The 16,570-nt window shown below is 39.4% G+C and overlaps 2 protein-coding genes across 2 annotated transcripts; both read right to left on the bottom strand.

Annotated features, from left to right (window-relative positions):
* On the bottom strand, positions 167 to 3,854 carry LOC102180386 (olfactory receptor 10H4-like). The gene is made up of 2 exons (XM_018051701.1): positions 3,695 to 3,854; positions 167 to 1,128 (listed from the first exon to the last, which is right to left on the bottom strand). Exons 1-2 carry the CDS (start codon positions 3,852 to 3,854, stop codon positions 167 to 169), a joined length of 1,122 nt encoding a protein of 373 aa, XP_017907190.1.
* LOC102180662 (olfactory receptor 10H4-like) lies at positions 5,561 to 7,660 on the bottom strand. Its single transcript, XM_013964922.2, has 2 exons — positions 7,657 to 7,660; positions 5,561 to 6,522 (listed from the first exon to the last, which is right to left on the bottom strand). Exons 1-2 carry the CDS (start codon positions 7,658 to 7,660, stop codon positions 5,561 to 5,563), a joined length of 966 nt encoding a protein of 321 aa, XP_013820376.2.

Genomic DNA, 16,570 nt, shown 5'->3' with positions numbered 1-16,570 from the left:
ATGCAAGAGGGAGACAAAAAAATTGAGGTGAAACAAATAGCCAGTATGTATCAAACTCTATGAAGTGTGGGTATGCTCACCAACCTACATCCTTACAAGACTTCTAAGGAGATAGACATTATTATACCAGCCCTTTGTTCATATTTCTCCAACACCCAACTGGTCATTAGAAGCCTAGAGAAGAGAATTTTCTGTGGAAGCTTCTCTGAATGGCGATCTTCAGCTCCTTATTCCTGAGACTGAATATGATGGGGCTAAGGAAGGGGGTGAAGACTGTGTAGGTGGTGGCCAGCAGAGTGTTACTCTCCATAGAATGGGGGCCTTTGGGCTTGAGGTAGATGATGGAGGCAAAACCGTAGTGCACGACCACTATGGTGAGGTGGGAGACACAGGTGGAGAAGGTCTTGTGTCGGCCCTCAGCAGAGGGGATCCTCAGGATGGCAGCCACGATGAAGACATAGGAGAGGACGATGAGGAATAAGCAGCCCATCAGGGCCGTGACACAGACCAGTATCACACCCATGGAGACAGAGGCTGTCCCCTTCCCACAGGCCAGCTTCAAGAGGGCAAACACGTGACAGCCAAAATGGTGAATCTCATTAGACCCGCAAAAGGTGAGGTGGAAAATGATCAATGTCAGTACCATCCCCATGACCGAGCCACCAGCCCAGCAACAGGACACAAGACGGGCACAGTCACGGGTGCTCATGAGCACGTTGTAGCGCAGGGGGTGGCAGATGGCCACATAGCGGTCGTAGCCCATGATCATGAGCAGGAAGGAGTGGGTGAAGCCAAACGTGAAGGAGAAGAACATCTGGCAGGCACAGGCCACAAAGGTGATGGAGCGGTGGGTGGAGAGCATGTCCGCCAGCATGCGAGGGGTGACCGCAACAGTGAACAGGATCTCGGAGATGGAGAGGGCACACAGGAAGAGGTACATGGGGGTGTGGAGGCTGCGCTTCCTCCAGATGGTGCCCATGATGAGCAGGTTGCCCAGCAGCGTGAACAGGTACATCAGCAGGTACAGCAGGAAGAAGGTGGGCAGGAGCTGCTGAGGGAAGTTGGAGAAGCCGATGAGGATGAACTCAGACACTGTGCTGTAGTTCTGAGCAGATGAGGATGCTGCATCTGGGGAGATCAGAGACAGAATCAACAATGGTTAAAGCACAGGCTCTGATGTAGATCAAATGGAAATTTAAGAGCTGTATACTATTTTAAATGTCCTTAATTTATCTGGGTCTCACCATCTTCATCGGTAAAATGGGTGAAATCATAATACTTCTTACTATTCAGTCTTGTGATAAAGATAAACTGAGATTAAACGCTTATGTGTATCAAGTGCTTAAGACATAGTTTGGCCACTGGGTTCTCATTATAACCTTTTCTTTCAAAAGTAAATCATAAAATCAATTCAGAAATATTTCTAATTGACTAGTTTAAACATCAAATATCAAAGTTTTAGGGTAAAGTAATATTGGGGTTAAATATACAAATTTAGATATTTTATTAAGAAATTTTATCCAGGGAAAAAGTGTGCTTAAATAAAGTCAAATTAGGTTATTGGTAAAGATTAATAAGATAGAGAGACAGAAAGAGAAGATACTAACAACAAAACATGAAATTAAAATTAGGAAGTAAATATAATGAATATTGGAAGTTAATAAAAATAGTAAAACAGTATGTCAAAAAATATGAAACTCTAGATGAAATGAATGAACTCTTAAAAGAATGTAAAATTCCAAAACTGGCACAAGAAAAATTAGGGGTCCCAGGTACATAAATATTTTTTTAAAGTTTTAGTTAGTTAAAAAGCTTTCCTCCCTAAAATCATTTCCCCAATTGGGTTTGCAAGTAAGCTCTCTAAACTTTTAAGGAACCGTGGGTGAGCATCATATGCATGTACTTCAACAAACAGAAAAATACATGAAATTGCCCAGCTCTTTGCATCAGGTTAATGCAATCTTGATTCTAAAACCAGGTAAGAATATTTGTAAGAGAAGAAAATTATGAGCTCATTTTATCTACTCATGCAGATTTAAAAATTCATAGTAGGATATAACCCAGTAAAATCTCATGGTAGTAAAAATAATATATTATGATCATGTAGCTTTGATTTATCCTATTAATGACAAGGATGGTTCAACATCAGAAAATCTATCATGTGATTCACTACATGAATAAGCTATAAAAGAAAAATCATATATTTATTATTATTCCAAATAAGGCAGGAATAATGTTCTAATATTCAACTTTTATTCACAATAAAAAAAAAAAAACTCTTTGACCATGTGGGAAGGTGACTTTCATAGCTAGATTAAGAATATATACTATAAAGTCCAAAAAAGAGAGGATATTTGTATACAGGGATCTTCTTGATAGCTTAGATGGTAAAGAATCCACCTGCAATGCAAGAGACCCAGTTGCACTACCTGGGTCTAGAAGATCCCCTGGAGAAGAGAATGGCCAACCACTCCAGTATTCTTGCTTGGAGAATTCCATGGACAGAGGAGCCTGGCAGGCTATGGTCCATGGGGTCACGAAGAGTTGGACATGGCCAAGCAACTAACACTTTCACTTTTTCATATGTACACATATAGCTGATTCACTTTGCTGTACAGCAGAAGATATAATAACATAGTAATGCAACTGAATTGCCATAAAAATAAGTTTAAGAAAAGAAAATGCACCATAAAGCCAGCAAGTAGTATACTAATGGGGAAACTAGATGCATTATTTTAGGATCAAGAACAAGCCAAGCATACTTACTGTCTCTGCTGTTCTTTAACATGGAACTGAATGTCATGAGGGATGCTACAAGGGAAAAAAGATGATACATAAGGATTGGAAGGGAAGACTTGAGCATCTATCTAGAAAAGATAAAAGAATAAAGATGTAACATGTTAGAACAATAAGAGATCACAAGGCTACATAAAGAAAGATCAACTTTCAAAGATTCATGATCTTTCTCATAATATTATATCTAATAATCATCAAAGTATACAATTTAAGTTAAAATTAAGATAAAACTCCCAGTAGCAACACCAGCTATACAGAAACCTCTCAAGCATTTTGGTTGCAGGATATCTTTACACTAAAAAATTACTGAGGCCCCTAAAGGGTTTTTGTTTGAGTGGATTGTAACAATTTTTACTATGTTAGAAATTAAAACCAAGAATTAAAAATATTTAATTATTAGTACATTTAGAAGAACACTAATAAAACTAGCACATGCTAGTAACATTTTTTAGTTAAGCAACATTTTCAGAAAAACTTAAGAGTGAGAAGAGTGGCTTTGTTGCCCATTTTTTTCAATACACTTAATATCTGCCTTGTAGGAGACAATTTGATGGCAGTGTCTGCTTCTTCATTCAGTCTAAAACATGTTGTTTTAGTTGAAGTAGATGATGAAAAACATTCTCACTCATAGAATAAGGATCTCGTGGACCCGCAGAAAAGTTGTCAGGGACCCCCAGAAGTCTTCACATCACACTCAGAATATCTCTGTTACAAAAACAGCTGGAGTTAACCAGAAATGTAAATACTCCAAAGACTTGAGTCTGAGAACCACCGACCCACAAACTGCAAAGGGCACCTGCGTTGGGTGAGAGCTAAAGACTCAGATAGACAAACTGAGAAGACCTCAGGCAGCCTCCCAAGATGGAGCTCTTCCCTAACGACCTTCTCCCCGACTGACCTCCATCCCCAGGCTGGGCAATGCTTTCCACAACTGTAGGGTTCTTCCTTCCTACCATTCCCTCCAGGTCTCTCTCAGCCTGGCCTGCCTTTTTCCATGAAGTGGCCAGTAGGGAAGGGCAGAAGAATCTCTGCTTCTTGATGCTATCAGTGGTACCCATAGGCCGGGGTGGGATTGGACCTCCTAGAACAGATACTGTCTGCTTATTTCTGCTGTAGCCTTTCCTGCTGGCTTCTCCCTAGGGTCTCTTCAGGATGCCAGCCTAGAAGATCTGTCTTCAGGGTCTGGAGAGGCTGGGAGGGGCCACAAGGGATCTTCAGGGACTGCTGCCTCTAAATTTCCTCCAAATATCCACACACAAAAAGACTCCCTGCTTTCTGTACTCAGAAATCTCAGCTCATGTTTGGGGCTGAGAAGTTCCCAGTCATTGAGGAGACTAGGTTGGACACAGATAATGTCATCAACTTGGGATCAAGGAAGGGTCAGAGGTAAGGCAGGAGCTGGAGAAATCCCAAGTGGGAATCAGTGACTCTGCCCTGGGGTGAGGGCAGCTGGAGGGCTTCCCAGACAAGGGTAATTGAGAGCTGAATCTTGGGTACTGGTTTCTCTTGGGCATTTTAAGTGTTCAACATCTATGGTCAAATTGGATCATCTTACTTCTCTTCTCAATAAAATTACACCCTATTCCCATGGTCCTGGTGACCTAGTCACATAGTCTGACATTCACATATGCCTCCTTGTTATGTTATAGAACACAAATATTTGGGGTTTGGCTATTGTCCTTAATCTCTGACCCTGTGATAAGAGTGTCTTTTGTATGCTAATGAGATGACTGGTGGCTGTGGGTTTATCCTTATAAAACATCTTTTGTGTGCAACTCAAATATTTAACCTCATCTTTTAAGTTAACAACTTACATTCCACAGAGGAATGTGAATTCCTGGATCCTCAATCATATATTCCCAAAAATCAGCATGGGAGTCAAACAGATATAAAGGTCCATAGGACTCTATTTATTCACATGTTATGTAACCTCCACCAACATTTCCTTTCTGCATAATGAAATACCTGTAGGTAGCCTCTGATCTCTCTTTGTGCCATCTTGAGATAGCCCTCTGCCCTTTAAACACACTACCCAAAAAGATACAACTTTAACACAGTAATGAGAAATGTATGTGTTACTGAAAGTTAAGTGTGGGAAAAAGATTTCTGTAAGACATGAGCTAACAACACACTTTTAACATGCGTACGTGCTTACCTAAGCATTGATCCTCTTCCCTTTCTCCTTCCCTCTATCACCCTTCTTTCTCCTCTAAATCACTCTTTCTTTTTTACTTTCTCCCCCTCCTTCATTTTTGCTTCTAGTTCTCTCTCATAGCCCTGTACTTAACAAACAATTGCCATGGAGACAAATAATTTATTCTTTTTTATTTTTACATTTGTCATAGCTAAAAAGATAGTTATACAACACTGGACACTGTGCTTGATATAGAGAAAATTTTCAATGTTTGTTGGTTTTTATAATTATTTTCTGTTATTGTTTTTTATTTTATATTAGTGGGTAAAGAGAAAAATTAAGTCTTTTCTTGCTTGTCCATTCAGAAAGAACCATGGGCATCAGGGCCAACACTCATTCATGAGATGCTCCTTACTTGATCATAGATACATGTTCTAAGCCATAGATGATGGGATGGAGTTTATCACATTGTGTCATGAAAGAGTGGTGCCGGAAGGACACCTTCCTAACGGAGGAAAAATAAATAGCTAGTATGGAGTGTAGACATTTTAACACATCTGAATCCTTACCATAGTTCTATGGAGACAAATATTATGGTCCTAACCCTTTTTTTCACCACCCAACTGGTCATCAGGAGCTTAAAGAAGAGAATTTTCTGTGGAAGTTTCTCTGTATGGCGTTCTTCAGCTCCTTATTCCTGAGGCTAAAAATGATGGGGCTAAGGAAGGGGGTGAAGACTGTGTAGGTGGTGGCCAGCAGAGTGTTACTCTCCATAGAATGAGGGCCCTTGGGCTTGAGGTAGATGATGGAGGCAAAACCGTAGTGCACGACCACTATGGTGAGGTGGGAGACACAGGTGGAGAAGGTCTTGTGCCGGCCCTCAGCAGAGGGGATCCTCAGGATGGCAGCCACAATAAAGACATAGGAGAGGACGATGAAGAACAAGCACCCCATCAGGGCCGTGACACAGACCAGGATCACACCCATGGTGACAGAGGCTGTCTCCTTCCCACAGGCCAGCTTCAAGAGGGCAAGGACATGACAGGCAAAATGGTAAATCTTATTAGACCCACAGAAAGTGAGATGGAAAACTATCAGTGTCACCATCATCCCCATGACCGAGCCACCAGCCCAGCAACAGGACACAAGACGGGCACAGTCACGGGTGCTCATGAGCACGTTGTAGCGCAGGGGGTGGCAGATGGCCACATAGCGGTCGTAGCCCATGATCATGAGCAGGAAGGAGTGGGTGAAGCCAAACGTGAAGGAGAAGAACATCTGGCAGGCACAGGCCACAAAGGTGATGGAGCGGTGGGTGGAGAGCATGTCCGCCAGCATGCGAGGGGTGACCGCAACAGTGAACAGGATCTCGGAGATGGAGAGGGCGCACAGGAAGAGGTACATGGGAGTGTGGAGGCTGTGCTCCCTCCTGATGGTGCCCATGATGAGCAGGTTGCCCAGCAGCGTGAACAGGTACATCAGCAGATACAGCAGGAAGAAGGTGGGCAGGAGCTGCTGAGGGAAGTGGGAGAAGCTGATGAGAATGAATTCAGACACTGTGCTGTAGTTTTGAGCAGACGAGGATGCTGCATCTGGGGAGATCAGAAAGAGAATGAAGGCACAGTGGTTAAAACAGAGGCGCCCACATACATTAAAGACCAACTGAAGAGCTCTATACTATACAGATGGAGAAGGAAATGGCAACCCACTCCAGAATTCATGCCTGAGAATCCTCGTGGACAGAGGTGCCTGGCAGGCTACAGTCCATGGGATTGCAAAGAGTTGGACATGAGTGAGTGACTAAGCACAGAACAGCATAAATTAGTTATTGGATATATTTAGACTCTTCAATAAAGATATATTGAACATTTTTTATAAGAGTTCAGGGAACTTTTACAAAAACTGAACTTGTATATAGGACAAAAAGACATTTCCCATGAATTTCAAGTATAAATATGATGTAGATTATAGTGCATTAAAAGGAGACATTGTTGAGCAGTAGCTTCTTAGATCCATTGTGTTTGGGAGCTAAAGGTTGTATTAAATAATACTTTGTAACAATAGTAAAATGTAAAGTAAATTTTAATATTATATAAAATTTTATAATTAAATAATTCAAGCACCTAATGTCAAATTTTAAACTAAATTTGTACTATAAAAAAATACACAGCTTTCAATATATTTATGGAGAAATTTTTATAAGAAAAAAGTCATTCTTAATAAAATCAAAATCAGGTTGTTGTAAAAGATTAAAACAAGTAGAAGATACCAAGAAGAAAACAAAAAAATTAAAATTGAAGAATAACTAGAGAAATAATGGATATTTTTTAATTAATAAAAATAGAAAAATACAAGTTAGGAAATTTTAAATAATACACTGAGGAAATAAGTTTAGAATATATAGGGAAATGAAGCTTAGAAAACTATAAAATTCCACATCTGGTGCAAGAAAAAAATAGAGACCTTGGGGACTCAAGTCAATTTTGAGGAAACTGAAAAATTTGATGAAATATAGTCATTCCTCAATAACCTTGGCCCCAATGGGTTTTCAGGTAACTGCTCTTAAATTTTTAAGGAACATTTGAGGAGTATCTTATACTCATTTTTAAAAGCCAGAAAAATCATATGGAGTATGCTCTCCCCGTTTCATTAAGTTAATGCAATCTTGGTTCTAAGTCAGGTTGAATGTTAATAAGAAATGAAAATTATGGGTCCATTTCACCTACCCATGCAGAGTTTTAAAAATTAAGTGTTCTTGCCTGGAGAATCCCAGGGACGGGGGAGCTTGGTGGACTGCTGTCTCTGGGGTCGCACAGAGTTGGACACGACTGAAGCGACTTAGCAGCAGCAGCAGCAGCAAGAAGACATAGCCTAGTCAAATCCATTCTTTTTTCAAAAATAGCATATGATGATAAAGTGTTTTGACTTCTCCCATACATGACAAGAATGGTGCAACATCAGAAAACCTACCATCTGATTCATCAGGTGAATAAAGCAAAAAAAAATCATATCATTATTTCTATCAAGGCAGGAATCTATTTCCTAAAATTCCAGTCCTATATACATAGATTTTTTTAAGGTAATGATATGCAAAATGTTTATTTTCATAATCTTTGGACAAGGCAATAGAACAAATTTGGGTTAAGCTCCAGATCCCAAACAAAATCTTGGAGGACCTATAGCATTGATGGGGGAGAGTCAGTAAGATCAGATCCATACTGCTTCCAGTCCTATATTTAAGATTTTAAAAATTGGCATCTATTTAATATAAGTATTAGTATATATACATAAAACATTGTTTTATACATACAACATAATGAATGATATATATATGTGTGTGTGTGGGTATATATATATATATATATATACATATATATTTATATATACACACACAATCATTTATGACTTTAAAAAGCCTCCGCAAAATGTTAAGGAAAGGGATTTTCTTAGCTAGGTAGAGAATATACACTATAGGTACTAGCACAAAACAGACACATACAATCAATGGAACTGAATGGAGAGATCATAAATAAACCCACACACCTATGTTCATTTAATCTATGACAAATAGGCCAGAATATAAATTGGAGAAAAGATAGTCTCTTCAATAAGTGTTGCTGGAAAAACTGAACTAGACGTAAAACAATGAAATTAGAACATTTTCCCACAATGTATTAAAAAAATAAACTGAAATGGATTAAAGACGTAAATGTCTTTATATCTCCCACCAAACTCCTGGGAGAAAACATGGGCAGAACATGTTTGACATAAATTATAGCAATATTTTTGTCTCCTAAGCCAAAAGAAAAAGCAAAAATAAGTAAACGGAACCTAATTAACTTTAAAACCTTTTGCACAGCAAAGGAAATATGGACAAAACAAGAAAACAGCCTACAGAATGGAAGAAAATATGACTGAAAAGAGTTAGTATCCAAAACATACATCTCAATATCAAAAAACAACCTAATCAAAAATTAGGTAGAAGATCTGAGTCACCAGTTTTCCAAAGAAGACATACAGTTGGCTAACAGGAACAGGAAAAGATGTTCAACCTTGATAATTATTAGAGAAATGCAAACAATAAAAAGAGCTATCACCGCGCATCTGTCAGAAGGGCTATCAACAGTCTACAAATAACAAATGTTGGAGATGATGTGAAGAAAAGGAAACACTTGTACATTGTTTGTGGCAATGCAAATTGGTACAGCCACTATGAAAAGCAGTATAGAAGTTTCTAAGAAAAAAACTAAAAATAGAACTACCATATCATTCAGCAATTCCACTCCTGGTTATACATTTGGAAGAAATGGAAACACTTATGTGAAAATATACATGCACCTCAGTGTTCATAGCAGGACATTTTACAATAGCCATGATTTGGAGTATCCCAAGTGCCCAAACAGCAGATAGACGGATGGCTTAAGAAGATTAATAATATTATTAATATAAATAATATATGTAATGGAATATTATTCAGCCATGAAAAGAATGGAATTCTGCCACTTGCAACAGCTGGGTGGACCCAGACAATATTATGCTTGTGAAATAAGAAAGAGAAATACAAATATTGTATGATATCACTTATATGTGAAATCTAAAGACTAATACACACAAATGTATATGTAAAACAGAGACAGACTCACAGGTATAAAAACCAAACTAGTGAGTACCAAAGGGGTGAGGGAAAGGGTGAGGGAAGAGGTGAGGGAAAAACTAAGGGTAGGGCATTGAGAGTTACCAACTTTTGTGTATAAATAGACAAGCAACAAAGACACATTGTATAGCATAGGAAATTATAGCCATTGCCTTGTAAATGGACTGCAGCCTACTAGGCTCCTCCGTCCATGGGATTTTCCAGGCAGGAGTACTGGAGTGGGGTGCCACTGCCTTCTACCATAATAACCTTTAACAGAATGTAATTTGTAAAATTAATGGGTCACTATGCTGGACACCAGAAGCTTGTGTAACATTGTGAAACTCAACTGCATTTCAATGCAAAAACACCTTAAAGAAGAATATATGCTACAAAACTAGCAAATAGGTTACTAATGGAGAACTTTAGATGCATTATTTTAGGAGCAAGAATCCAAGGTCTCTGCTGTCCCTTAACATGGAACTGAAAGCCTTGAGCAGTGCACTAACGAAAGGAAAAGAGAAGGCATGCAAGGTTGGAAGGGAATGAACACGATTATGCACATAGAGAAGTTGAAAGAATGAAAAGGAAGTTTATTAGAACAAAAGAAGCACAGAGTTTCAGAAGGCAAGATTGACAAAAAAGAAACATAGTATTTCTCATAGTATTATACAAGTAATCATTCAATACATATAATTTAAGTCAAGTAGGATAAGACAGGGCAATAAAAAAGGCAATGAAAAGGCTAATAGAGTTTTGCCAAGAGAATAGACTGGTCATAGCAAACACCCTCTTTCAACAACACAAGAGATGACTCTACAAATGGACATCACTAGATGGTCAATACTGAAATCAGATTGATTATATTCTTTTCAGCCAGAGATGGAGAAAAAACAAGACCAAGAGCTAACTGTGGTTCAGATCATGATCTCCTTATTGCAAAATTCAGACTTGAAGAAAGTAGCGAAAACCAGTAGACCATTTGGATCTAACCTAAATCAAATCTGTTACATTATACAGTGGAAGTGACAAATAGATTCAAGGGATTAGATCTGATAGACAGAGTGCCTGAAGAACTATGGATGGAGTTTCATGACATGGTACAGGGGGCAGTGATCAAGACCATCCCCCCAAAAAAGAAATGCAAAAAATCAAAATTTTTGTCTGAGGAAGCCTTACAAATAGCTGAGAAAAGAAGAGAAGCTAAAGGCAAAGGAGAAAAGGAAAGATACCCATTTGAATGCAGAGTTCCAAAGAATAGCAAGGAGAGATAAAAAAAGTCTACCTCAGTGATCAATGCAAAGAAATAGAGGAAAACAATAGAATGGGAAAGACTAGAGATCTCTTCAAGAAAATTAAAGAAACCAAGGGAACATTTCATGCAAAGATGGGCTCGATAAAGGACAGAAATGGTATGGACCTAACAGAAGCAGAAGATATTAAGAAGAGGTGGCAAGAATACACAGAAGAACTCTATAGAAAAGATCTTCATTATCCAGATAACCACGATGTGATCACTCACCCGGAGCCAGACATCCTGGAATGCAAAGTCAAGTGGGCCTTAGGGAGAATCACTATGAACAAACCTAGTGGAGATGATGGAATTCCAATTGAGTTATTTTGAATCTTAAAAGATGATGCTGTGAAAGTGCTGCACTCAATTTGCCAGTAAATTTGGAAAATTCAGCAGTGGCCACAGGACTGGAAAAGGTCAGTTTTCATTCCAATCTCAAAGAAAGGCAATGCTAAAGAATGTTCAAACCACCACACAATTGCACTCATCTCACACACTAGAAAAGTAATGCTCAAAATTCTCCAAGCCAGGCTTCAACAGTACATGAACCATGAACTTCCAGATGTTCAAGTTGGATTTAGAAAAGGCAGAGGAACCAGAGATCGAATTGCCAACATCCGTTGGATCATCGAAAAAGCAAGAGAATACCAGAAAAATATCTACTTCTGCTTTATTGATTATACCAAAGCCTTTGACTGTGTAGATGACAACAAACTGTGGAAAATTCTTAGAGAGATGGGAATAACAGAACACCTTACCTGCCTTCTGAGAAACCTGTATGCAGGTCAAGAAGCAACAATTAGAACTGGACATGGAACAACAGACTGGTTTCAAATTGGGAAAGGGTTATGTCAAGGCTGTGTATTGTCACCCTGCTTATTTAACTTGTATGCAGAGTACATCAAGTGAAATGCCAGGCTGGATGAGGCACAAGCTTGAATCAAGATTGCTGGGAGAAATATCAATAACCTCAGGTATGCAGATGACACCACCCTTCTGGCAGAAAGTGAAGAAGATTTAAAGAGCCTCTTGATGAAAGTGAAAGAGGAGAGTGAAAAAGCTGGCTTAAATCTCAATATTCAAAAAACTTAGATCATGGCATCTGGTCCCATCACTTCATGACAAATAGATGGGAAAACAATGGAAACAGTGAGAGACTTTATTTTCTTGGGCTCCAAAATCACTGCAGATGGTGATTGCAGCCATGAAATTAAAAGATGCTTGCTCCTTGGAGGAAAAGCTGTGAGAAACCTAGACAGCATATTAAAAAGTAGAGACATTGTTTTGTCAACAAAGGTTCATTTAGTCAAAGCTATGGTTTTTCCAGTAGTCATGTATGGATGTGAGAATTGGACTATAAATAAAGCTGAGTGCCAAAGAATTGATACTTTTGAACTGTGGTGCTGGAGAACACTCTTAACATCCCTTGGACTGCAAGGAGATCAAACCAGTCAATCCAGAGGAAATCATTCCTGAATATTCATTGGAAGGACTGATGTTGAAGTTGAAACTCCAATACTTTGGCCACCTGATGTGAAGAACTGACTCTTTGGAAAGACCCTGATGCTGGGCAAGATTGAAGGTAGGAAGAGAAGGAGATGACAGAGGATGAGATGGTTGAATGGTATCACTGACTCGATGGGCATGAGTTTGAGCAAGCTCCAGGATGTGCTGATGGACAGGGAAGCCTGGCATGCTGCAGTCCATGGGGTCGCAAAGAGTCGGAAAGACTGAATGACTGAACTGAACTGAGCATAAGACTGTCAGCAATGACACAGACTATAAAGAAAAGCCCTAAACATCTTGTTCTCAGGATACTTGAAACAAAAATTATTGTGTTTGCAAAAGGTCTTTTCTCTGGGTAAGTTATCACTACTGATCTTCACCGCTTTAGGAACTGAATCTGAGAATGATTTAAAATATTTAGTATTAACACATTTCAAAGAACAATAATAAACACATTACATTTTAATATAGCAATACTTTTAGGAAAGCAGCTGCATTTTCAAAAACTAGTGAGAATAGTGGTCTGGTTTCAGATTTTCTCAAATATGTTTGATTTCTGGCCTACTGCAAGACAACTAGATTCTGGTGTTTGATGCTTAACTTCATCTGTGGCAATGAAGCATATGACAAAAATACATCCTGACATGAGCTGGGAAAATAAGGACCTGATGGCCCTCTAGAAATGGTCTCTGGAACCCTATGGGTCCTCATATGACATTTTGAAAAGCTCTTATACAAAATATCTAGGATTTAACCAAAGACGTGCAATACCTCCTGAGACAAATATTTTAGTCTATAACAAACATGTAGAGGATGACTAGAATACATGTAAAATCATTCATACTCTTGAATAAGATGACGTAATATGGTAATAATATCTCTTCTTCCCTAAATTATCTTATCAACACAATTGCATTAACTACTTCATGGATTATAAATTTAATAATTGCATTAACTACTCAATGGATTATAAATTTGATAATTATACTAACCTTCTTCTAAAAATAAAGTCAGAGTGAAACTATACATCTTATAAATTGAAGCAAACAGGAGAAATATTGTATGTCTTCCCAGATATTGTGACACATTGTAGAGTCACAGTCATTTCTGACAATGTGAACCAAGAATAGAAAAAGACCCCAGTAAATTGAATGGATATCTCAGAAAATACCCCATCATTATAAAAAATCTAATATATGATAAATATGGCAACACATATAAAGGAAAAGATGCATTGTTTACTAGTTTCTGGTGGGAAGACTGATTCTTTTATGAAGCAAAATTCATCTGAATTTTTACCCAAGACCACATACAAGGTGGAATCCAGATGGATTCAAGAGATATATATGAAATATAAACCATAAAGTTAATGGAAGGAAGTGTATGAGAAATACTTTGTTGATCAAGCTGTGAGTGGAGAAGGATTTTCTAAACAAAACTTTTGAGGTGGGAGGGGGGTTCATGTTTGGGAACGCATGTAAGAATTAAAGATTTTAAAATTAAAAAAAATAAATAAATAAAATAAATAATAAATAAATAAAGCACCACCCTAAAGGTGACATGAAAACATCAGCGTTTTGAAGTTTGGTTCCACAAAAGATATCCTGAATAAAGTCAAGAAGCAGATGGAAAATTGGTATAAGATCACCTGCATTGTCTAAAACAGGTAACACTCTTAAGAAGCATAAAGAAGTAGGACCTTGATATAGGTATGAGCAAAGGATATGAAAAGAGAACTCACAGGAGTTACTCAGGCAAATGAAAAGATGCTCAAAGAAAGGACTGGGGGGAATGAATGAAAGCAACGGAATTTCATTCTGTATATATTCACATGTACATATTCCATTTCTCAAATTGGAAAATGCCATGGTGATTGGGCAATGGGGAGAGGGGAACCCTCCTGCACTGCTGGTTGGAATGTCGAATGGTGAAAATTAAAATATAACATGCTCTCTACACCAGCAAATTCATACCATATCATAACAAATTTGTTAAAATTCATAGAAGTTATAACAGAAAGAGAGACTTCTAAGGTAAACTATGAACTTCAGTTAATAATAACTGATCCATTATAATTGATCCACAGTAAGTACCAGATTATCACATTTGCTCAATAAGCAACAGCATCCCAGGCATCAAGACACCAGGTATCTGTAGTATCCCTCTGTCCCAAGATCATGACAACCAAGCTATCTCTGAACATCTCCAATGTCAACTGTAGGACAGAACCACCCCAGATTAAGAACTGCTGACCTAGGAGCAGCAAAGCGAACCTAAGCTGGGTGAGAACCAATGATTCAGAATGGGTAAACAGAGAAGAGCCCCAGCAGCCTCTTGGGAATGAAATCCTCTCTTTTGGACCTTCTCCCCAGTCCTGACTCCATCCCCAGGCTGGCCAGAGCTACCCACAACTGTCTGATTCTGCTTTCCTACCCTCTCCCTTCTGATTGCCCTCAGCCTGGCCTGCCTCTTCCATGAAGCAGCCAGCAGAGAAGGGCAGACGATGCTCTCCTGCCTGATGCTCTCAGTGATGCCCACAAGCAGGGATGGAGTCGCACCTCGGGCTCCTGGAAGTGATCTTGTGCACTTTATCCCTGCTGTGGGTTTCCAGCAGGCTGCTCCCCAGGAAGCCAACCTAGAAGCTTTGTCCTCAGGGTCTGGGGAGTCGGAGAGGGACTTCAAGGGGCCTTTGGGAGCTTGTAGTGTCTACTCCTTCATCTCATTATCCACATACACAAAGGTCATGAGTCTCCTCTGCCCAGAGAGGCATGAGCCCCTGCTGAGGGCTGAGCAGCTCCCAATCTTGGGGGGAGACAGGGCTGGAGACAGATGTCCTCAATCCACTGGGGTCAAGGTAGGGTCAGAGGGAAAGCAGAAGCTGGAGGAGCCAAGAGTGAGATTGTAGGACCGTGTCTTCAGGAGATGATAGCTGGGTGGCTTTTCAGAACAAGAGTCATTTGGAGCTGGGTCTTGGAGAGTCATTTTCCTTGTGTAACATATGTCTTCTGGCCAAAATGGCCCAAAGTTACCTCTTCTCCCAATCAAATTCTATCCTATTCCCATAGTACTGGTAGTTCAAACCAGAGAGTGTGATATTCACATAGGTCTCCCAATGATGTCATAAAACATAACTATATGGCAGAAAGCGAAGAAGAACGAAAGAATCTCTTGATGAAAGTGAAAGAGAAGAGTGAAAAAGTTGGCTTAAAACTGAACTTTCAGAAAACTAAGATCATGGCATCCAGTCCCATCACTTCATGGCAAATAGATGGGGAAACAGTGGAAACAGTGAGAGACTTTATGTTCTTGGGCTCCAAAATCATTGCAAATGGTGACTGCAGCCATGAAACTAAAAGATGCTTGCTCCTTGGAAGGAAAGCTATGATCAACCTAGACAGCAAATTAAAAAGCAGAAACATTACTTTACCAACAAAGGTGCATTTAGGCAAAGCTATGGTTTTTCCAGTAGTCATGTATGGATGTGAGAGTTGGACTATAAAGAAAGCTGAATGCCAAAGAATTGATACTTTTGAACTGTAGTGTTGGAGAAGACTCTTGAGTGTCTCTTGGACAGCAAGGAGATCCATCCAGTCTATCCTAAAGGAAATTAGTCCTGAATATCCATTGGAAGGACTGATGCTGAAGTTGAAACTCCAATACTTTGGCCACCTGATGCAAAGAACTGACTCACTAGAAAAGACCCTGATGATGGGCAAGATTGAAGGCAAGAGGAGAAGGGGACGACAGAGGATGAGATGGTTGGATGGCATCACTGACTCAATAGACATGAGTTTGAGTAAGCTCTGAGAGTTTGTGATGGACAGGGAAGCCTGGCGTGCTGCAGTTCATGGGGTCACAAAGAATCAGACACGACTGAGGGACTAAAGTGACTGACTGATTTGGTCTTTTGGTGTTGTCTTTGGTTCCTGACCTTCTGATTAGACTGTCTTTTGTACACCAATGACATGACTGGTGGCTGTGGGTTTATCCTTTTATAAAAGGTTTATCTTCTATAAAAGATCTGCCTCAACCCAAATATTTGGCCTCATCTTTGAGTTAATTGACATCCCACATCAGGTTCCCTTTCTTGGTCCTCAGTGATATATATTCCCAAACAGCAGTGTGGGACTCAGATAGACATAAAGTGCCTCATGATTCCCTCCATTCACATTTGTGTGACTTCCACCAACATTTCCCATCTGCATAC

This window comes from Capra hircus, chromosome 7, assembly GCF_001704415.2.
Source record: "Capra hircus breed San Clemente chromosome 7, ASM170441v1, whole genome shotgun sequence".
Taxonomy (NCBI): Eukaryota; Metazoa; Chordata; class Mammalia; order Artiodactyla; family Bovidae; genus Capra; species Capra hircus.
This window is presented reverse-complemented; position numbering and strand designations above follow the sequence as displayed.

Bases quoted from the DNA above. Each gene is read 5' to 3' on its own strand.
- LOC102180386 (XM_018051701.1), bottom strand. From the start codon at position 3,854: ATGGGTACCACTGATAGCATCAAGAAGCAGAGATTCTTCTGCCCTTCC. The intron at 1,129-3,694 runs GTCAGTCGGGGA...TGATCTCCCCAG, and splicing joins TGCCCAGCCTGGGGATGGAG to ATGCAGCATCCTCATCTGCT.